The sequence below is a fragment of the Silene latifolia genome, chromosome 7 (genome assembly GCF_048544455.1).
Source record: "Silene latifolia isolate original U9 population chromosome 7, ASM4854445v1, whole genome shotgun sequence".
Taxonomy (NCBI): Eukaryota; Viridiplantae; Streptophyta; class Magnoliopsida; order Caryophyllales; family Caryophyllaceae; genus Silene; species Silene latifolia.
This window is the reverse complement of record NC_133532.1, coordinates 117,456,086-117,464,419: the sequence shown is the minus strand read 5'-3', so window position 1 is coordinate 117,464,419 and position 8,334 is coordinate 117,456,086. Positions and strand designations below refer to the sequence as shown.

Here is an 8,334-nt window from a genome sequence, read left to right as displayed (position 1 = left end):
TAAAACATGAAGAGTGACCAAGTAACTGGCACTATTGGTCAGGTGAAACCGGACTCTCGAAGGCTAGAATAAACCATACCGGTTCAAATGGACTTTTCGGCCCATATGCCTCATATAACATTTGAACACGAAAGATGCACCAGCACAACCTGTTCATTTGATCAAAACTAGTTTAGACCCGTGCAATATATGCACGGTACTTCAAATTTAATATTTTCATAAAATTACTTATAAAATATTGATAACTTATAATTGTCTATATTTCTTATTATTATATTCTGCTTTGATAAATAAAAACTGAAACTGAAAATTAGTTAAGAGAATTGAGTGTTGAGTTGAAATATATTTTAATGAAAATATTTTTATAGCATAAAGCTAAAAGTTTCAATTTATATTTTTTTTTTCAATTTGTTATTCGTCACGAAACTAATAACGACGGCTTAGAGTTTTGTTTTTATATAAAGTATAGATCAACTCATCATCTAATAATAGCATCAAGTTTTAGCATTTTACAGTTTTATATCAATTTTATTTTAATTTAAATAGTATAGTTAAAAATTAGTGAAAATAAAATATAATTTGATGAAAAGATTAATTTTAATGAAAATATAATAAATGAATTAAATTGTAATTATTAGTTTTCTTATTTAGTAAATGAACATTATTGCCATTAGTTTCCTTTTTTGAGAACATACATTTTGGCGGAAAAATGATAAAAATCACCTATTCTTTTAGTAGATAGGGGATCTGACTGCATTTTAAGCCTCATAGTACTATAGCAGCCATATTAAGCTGCATCGCATCTTTCGGAGTAGCAGCAATTGCAACCTGTTCATTTGATCAAAATTTGGCTAGAATAAAGGTTGTGTGTTGGAAGACTTGAAACTCCATAAACACAAGGCCTCGAGAGTGCAACATTTGATCAGTCACCTAAGAAGGGCACTCCAGCTATCTGATTTTTTTGTACTTTAAAAAGCTAAACAATGTATAGAAACTGCATTGTTGTTTCAGTCAACATTCGATTAGTCACCACAATAAGTACTATAATTTCCGCATAAACTACCTACCACCAGTGGCGCCATCTCATTTTCCTTTAATTAATAGCCAGAACTACCCAGGAAGCTTCAATTGCAGTCTTGCAGGAACAAAGATCAGATAAATAGTACTCGGAAGACAAGCACAGAGCATTGATGTTAAATCCCAAAAATCATAATCAACATAAAATTAGAATATAGACAATAATAGAAAAATATAGTTTCGGATCAGATCGGATATCCAAATGTTTTAATTCTAATATCCATATCCGTTCCAAAATTTGACAGCCCAAGTTTTAATTGATCCCATAATCAACATAGAATTAGAACATACTAGTCAATAATTGGTGCAGGGTGGATGAGATTCCTATTAGAAACAAAATTATGTGATCAAAGAACTATTACGTGTAGAAGACTAGAAGAAAAGAGGGAGTTAGGACAAAAACACATTCATTCGAGAGTAATCATTTTTCCGTTTTCATTTTGGGAGGACAAGCACATAGCCATGGTAGAACTTGAAGGTAAACTTATATGGGAACTAACTAGCTGTGATTAAGATAAACTAAAACCACGAATCAATTGCACAACAAAGATATAAACAATACGGAGTATAAGACATGTTACCCAGGTTACCAATAATCCAAATTAATCAGAAACTGCAGTAATTACAAAGCAGAAAATCACTTACGTTCAATGACAAATACGGGAAACAAGTATAGTAATTCTGATATTTAGCTAGACTGATAACCCCATTATAAAGAGCAAACTTTGCTGATTCCTGATGATTGAAACAACAAGCATTATTGGTGCAGAAACGAGAACATGCTCGAAAAGAGCAAACTTTGCTGACTCAATCTTCAAAGTTGGTGCCATTCTGCCAGTTCATTCCTCAACCGCTGTTCAGACAGCGGCTTTCTTTTTTATGATGAAAATCTGAAAGCCGCTGTCCCAGCGGCTTTTGAAAAAAACAAAAAAAATAAAAACAGCCATCTTGGACCCATTTGGTGTAATAAGTTTCAAAGGAACATTATTTCATTAATAATACCAAAACGAAAAAAAAAAATCCGTTATATAATACTCCGGAGTAGCAATAATAGGGCTTATTGATTGAAATTTGAAATACAGCATACATGAATTAAAGCTGGGTTTGAGATGAACATATGGGTGCGGGTTGAAAGTACTAGAAACTGTGAACGAAGTATGTGACTCCTAATTGATTTGTTAAGCACAGTGACCAACAAGTCAGGCATGCTTAATAAGAATATTACAGTTACATACCATGACACCAATTAGAGAACAGGGATACCCAAGAGAACAACTACAGTATCGCACCCAAACAAGCAAAACTAACGTATTTGAATAGCGAGTTTCAACTTACACTAACTAAGCTCAGAGACGTCCTAAATCCGTTATAGATACTGCTTGATGGCTGAATACAATCCGCCCTGGTTCTAAGTTCCCATAAACGTTTCTGAATACAATCCACAAAATCAACCCTCATCTTTACCCACCTCAGCCATAACAATGCAGACAAGCTACAAATGCCTAAAATACATTTCGCTGCAAGCGGGCTTGGCGTCAACAGTAGAACAACTTTTGCTTTTTTGATAAAGTTGAAGAAGACCAGGTACGTCTTCCTTAAAAGGTTCAATAAGTATCTTTAGGAACCGAGTCTCAGTTTGACTAATGGCGGTATAAAAGTTGTAATCCAACAAACCCTTCTCCTTCAAAACCATCAACACACGACGTCTAGGTTCCATTCGCTTCTCGAGACTATAAGTAAACAAGGCAGAATGCTTAGCTAAGTAATCAGGCTTGAAATCAAGCTCAGTCATCAAAAAACCCAACTTTTTTCTAATATTTTCTTCAGATATTACCAAAGCCTGAGGATTTCTCCTCGTTAATTCAGAAACATCATATTCAGTCCATCCAAAGCTTTTATACAGCTCACATTTCGAGTCGATTATCTTCTTACTAAACTTACACAGCAAATACACGCCATACAAAAACATCCCAGAATTACGAGGAATCCCTAATTCCTCTTCAACCCTAATCAATATATCTCGAAAAAACTGGGAATTTCTCAAATAGGATGAGGGATAATAAAGAATGCTATTCCGAATAATTTGAATATCAAAACCATACTCATTATTCAACAATGCAATATTTAATTTAAGATTTACCATACCAGATGTTGAGACGGAAAAAACGGATTTTCGAAAAAACTTGATTAGGTTTTCATTACTGCCCAGAATTTCCTTGAGATCATGGATAATTGTATCCATATTGGTTGATACAAATGCAGGAGACGATGAAATAATACGAATTAAATTAGACCCAGAAAAACCCAAATCTTGGAGAAGTTTAAATTTGGGAATTAGGGTTTTGTCAACATTAGAAGTTAAGATTTGAGGGTAAGAAGATACAAGTTTGATAATGTGGGTATCATGAAAACCATGTTGTTTTAAGAAATTAACAACGGAATCAGCATTATCAGATGATTTGAAGTCATTAGTATTCTTGGAACGAAGCTTGGTGGAAGTTGATAGAGCTTGTTCATCAGAGAAACCCAGATTATTAATTAAATAATTGGTGCAAGATTGATTTGGGGATTTTGGGGATTTGATTGATTGATTTGGGGAATTAGTTGAAAAGAGAATAAGATGTTGGAGATTATAGAGACTTTGAATGTTGTATTTGCAACGGATAATTGCAGTCGCCATTATGAATTGATTCAACTCCAAATCAAACTTTGATGAATTGAGGAACTAAATTAATCGGGGATCCAAATGAAGTGAAGTTTGATGGCAAGCTGACCCGATCCGAGATTCGAGAGTTGGATCTGAATTTGACCTGATAGATCTAAACTGGTCCGAACCCAGAGTGACTTGACTTAGAGAGTTAGAGTGACCCGAAATGACCTGAAGTGATGTTTGATTGGCAAGCTGACCCGATTCGAGATTCGAAAGTTGACCTGAATTTGATCCGATTGACCTGAACTAGTCGACCCCAAAGTGACTTGACTTAGAGTGACCTGAAATGACCTGAATGGGCTTGTTTTAGCCAAAATCCCGACCCGAAATCACTCAAACCACCCGACCCAGAGTAAACCAACCCAAAAATGACATGGCCTGATAATTATCACGGAAAATAACTTGTCCCGAATGTGTTCGAAATGACTTATTTGTTAGGTCTTAAGTTGTGAGGTTGGAATTTATAACAAGAAAATGAAATATCTTGCGGACGAAAATTTTAATTGAACTTAATATTTTAAACTAATGAAGATTACAACATCTATGATCTATCATTATAGAGTTTATCTTATATCTTATATATATATATATATATATATATATATATATATATATATATATATATATATATATATAAAAACTGGTTGGGAAAATGTGGATCTGACACGTGTCATGAAATAAAACTTAAAAAAAAACTATATATTAAATTTGTTCATACGTCCATTATGTATCATTGTTAGCAACAAACAAAATGGCCATATGAGGGGTACATGATACGGATGTATAAAAACTTTAGAAACAAAAATAAATATTCCATATTTACTAACCATCTAGCACAGTCAACGAAAAATTAAAAGAGGACCAGACTACACATAATAAATGAATGATCATCCTTCTACCTTTCATCGGTGCACTTCTCCTCTCCTCTTTTTCAATTTTTTTTTTCCTCTCACTTATTCATATCAAGCCTACATGCAAATATGTCAAGCAAGTGTTGGACTGCATAAAATAGCTTCAAGTCTTCAACAATGAAGAATATGCAAGACACTATTGCTGGTAAAATCAAAGATAATGACCAAGCCTGGTTGACCGCTTTGATTGAAATTTGAAGGAGATTGAGTGTTTGAGTGGGGAAGATGAAGAGAAGGAGATTATTTGAGATGTAAATGTGATTTTGTTTTTCATCTGATTTTGATGAACCCAGATTTTTATTTGGGGGTTTGGCTTAGACTGCCTTTTTTGGGCGTCTGTCTTGGTAGAGATACCTTCCTTATACGTGTCCGTTTTGTAACTCGGTTTCCGTTCCTTTAATATATTCTTACATTTCATCTAAAAAACAATTATTTTACCATCATCTTTTATTCTACCATCATCTTTTAAGAAATGGAGGTCCATTACTTACTTATTAATAGCTTGGATTAAATCTAGGCTTGATTGAATGGTTGTAGATTTATTTCGGAATTAAAAGATAAATTAATGATTTAGAAATACATAATATAATAATGTATGTGAGAGGTAATAGATACAAAAGTAATGGAGATGACCCATTTGCAAGTTGAATCAATCCATGATACACAACTATATCAAGATTATGTAATGTATAACAAGTGAATAAGTGATTATTACAAAAACGAATGTTGGCAGAACATTGGTGTGAATCGTCTTCAAAACCTTAATTACAATATTAGTATACATTTTGGTATTGTTCACTTATTATTGCAGTACCTTTTTTTTTTTTTTAAAAAAAAAAGTGTAATGCATTTTCATTATGAAATATGGAGCAGGAGTTGGCCAATCTCGATGAAGGTTCATATTGAGTTGAGATGTTCATTTGCAATGCTTTACGTTTAAATAATAAAACATTTTTACAAAGTTATAAAATTAGGTTCATCAAGAAAAATATATTTGTTAAGAGTTATTGTATTTATTATAACATATTAAAGATAATTATTAAAAGATAAGTTGATACAATGTAGGAACGGGCAAACTACAAATTAAAAACATATAAGAACTTGAGAGGGTTTAAATAGTGTCATAAAGAGTATGTATGTATATAGTGATAGCGAGTATGTATACACACAATAATAGCAAGTAATGTATGTACATAATGATGGTGAGTAATGTGCACAGTGATATCGAGTATGTACGTACACAGTGATACCGAGTATGTATACACACAATAATAGCAAGTAATGTAATGATGGTGAATATGTATGTGCACAACGATAGCGAGTATGTATATACACAACGATAACGAGTATACCTCATTTATAAAATATTGATCATGCATAACTATTACCTATTCCCTCCGTCCGGGTCAATTGTTGTCGTTTCGTTTTGGCACAAAGACCAAGGAAAGAGGAAATGACCAATTTAATTACTAAATGGCAAGTGGACCAAATTGAGTGTAAATGATCAAATTGGTTATAAAGTTTATTCTTAAAATAGAAAGAACAACAATTGACTGAAACACCCAAAAAAAGTAATATGTTAACAAATGCCTGAGACAGGGGGAGTATTATTTATAATTAAAACAATATGTTTTTTATTTGCAAAGACTTTGAAGATAAATCTAAAAAGTGAAAATTTGAGAAAGGTTAATCTATTTTATTTATTAGCAAACCTTAATTGTAATATATCGAGTACAACATATATAAACATGCCGCGCGAAGCGCGGGATACTACCTAGTGAAATAATAAATTTGAAACTTTCTACAGTAACTATTGTCTCCAAATACAAAAATATACGCATATATTGTCTTATATGGAATTAATTAATACAGTCCCATAATTTTTAAGCGACAAACTTATGTATCCAAACTTATGAAATAATTCTGTATTGCTATTAACAGTTCCATTAAAATAGTTTGGCAAGATTCTGGAGTACAATTAAGACATGAATAACGGCCAAATAACCAAATTGGTAAAAAAAGTGGAGGGTAGTCGCCGGATTGGTAAAAAAACTATGGTTTATGACGAATTGGTAAAAACAATGTGGAATTGTGACAAATTGGCCAAAAAAGTAATAACCATGTTTTGTTTACTATTCTTATAACTAAACTTGACCAAACTACCCTTGCCCAAATTAATGACCCAATGAAAACCACTAATCGAAATCTTGGCAAATATGGCAATTTGAGACATCTCAGTTCCGATATAATACAAACTACCCTTGCCAAATTAATGACCCAACTAAGGACGAGTCACTTCGAGTCGGGTCGATTTCGGGTTTGCAAGAATTCAGGTCTTGTCATTTGAATTCGGGTCATTTTCGATCGATCATTATCAAGTTATTTATGAATAATAATCGATTTATAACAATAAGATCTCAAGTTGATTATATTGGGTCGGACAACTCGGGTTTTGGATCATTTTTACCGGGTCTAAGTACGACTCATTTCTGTCAAAATCAATTATTTGGCTATGCGTCAATTGAATAAAGGCCATTTTGGATTTCATCATTTTTGTGGTCAATTTATAACTTAAAAGGATGGGAGAATGGAGAAGTATCTGATTTCGATCGAGTTTAAATAAGGTTGGATTATTTCAAATTTGGGATCATAATTGAGTTGTTAAGGACGAGTCTCGGATCATTTTTTTTTGAATCGGACTACTTGTGTAAGGGTAGTTTTGTCAAATCTATTTGGAATAATGAAAAATTAAGCAAAATGTAACTTTTTTGGCCAATTCATCACAATTCTTCATTTTTTTTACCAATTCGTCACAAGTCATAGTTTTTTTACCAATTTGGCGAATACCCTTCACTTTTTTTACCAATTTGGTTGTTTGGCCCATGAATAACTTAAACTTAAACAAGCTTATCCTTGTCGTAAATATCATAGAAATAGTCAACTACTCCATTTTGTGTCTATAGATATGGATGATGCGATTTACTGTACAAACTTTGAAGTTATCAAATGCCTTTCTCCTCACGGCAATGCACAAAATGATAAGGCCTCTAAAATATTACTCAGTATATAGATATCTTATTATTCACTCTCTCACAATTTAAGTGACATTAGTAAAAACGGTAATCAATTTACCATTACGGCATCACCCCTCCACATTTGGAAAAATGTCTTGACCAAGCAATCAAATAAAATCGTTAATAATAAATTAATAATTACACTCTTTGTTATAAATAATAATTTTACGTAATTTATTTTCGCAGTAGACATTTTACTCATCATAGTACTTTTTGCATAAATTTTTCCATTTCTCTACCCCTACTCAAAAAAACACTAAATCTATTTCTCTCTCCACTGCGACCCAAATAACTCCCAAAACCAACAAGAATTCTTTAATTATCGATAATAATTTGAGTTTAGAACATTTATTTTGTTAGTTAATTTCATTATTATTAATCGAATTAATGCTTTTTTCTTTCAATTTGTATAGTTTAGTTAAATTTTAAGGTTTGTATTTGTAATTACTATGTTAATGGTATGAAATGGTGTTGTATTGCGGCATGGTGGTGGCTGCTCGCCGGCGAAGAATAGATGCGTGTGGGGCAGCCTATGGCCGTCGACAGTGCTGGATCACGAGAG

General features: G+C 32.7%; 1 protein-coding gene across 1 annotated transcript; it reads right to left on the bottom strand.

Moving 5' to 3' along the window:
- Positions 1–2,569: 2,569 nt before the first annotated feature.
- On the bottom strand, positions 2,570–3,757 carry LOC141590588 (uncharacterized). Its single transcript, XM_074411164.1, has one exon. The coding sequence runs from the start codon at positions 3,755–3,757 to the stop codon at positions 2,570–2,572; it is 1,188 nt and encodes a 395-aa protein (XP_074267265.1).
- Between the last annotated feature and the right edge of the window lie 4,577 nt (positions 3,758–8,334).

Bases quoted from the DNA above. Each gene is read 5' to 3' on its own strand.
- LOC141590588 (XM_074411164.1), bottom strand. From the start codon at position 3,757: ATGGCGACTGCAATTATCCGTTGCAAATACAACATTCAAAGTCTCTAT.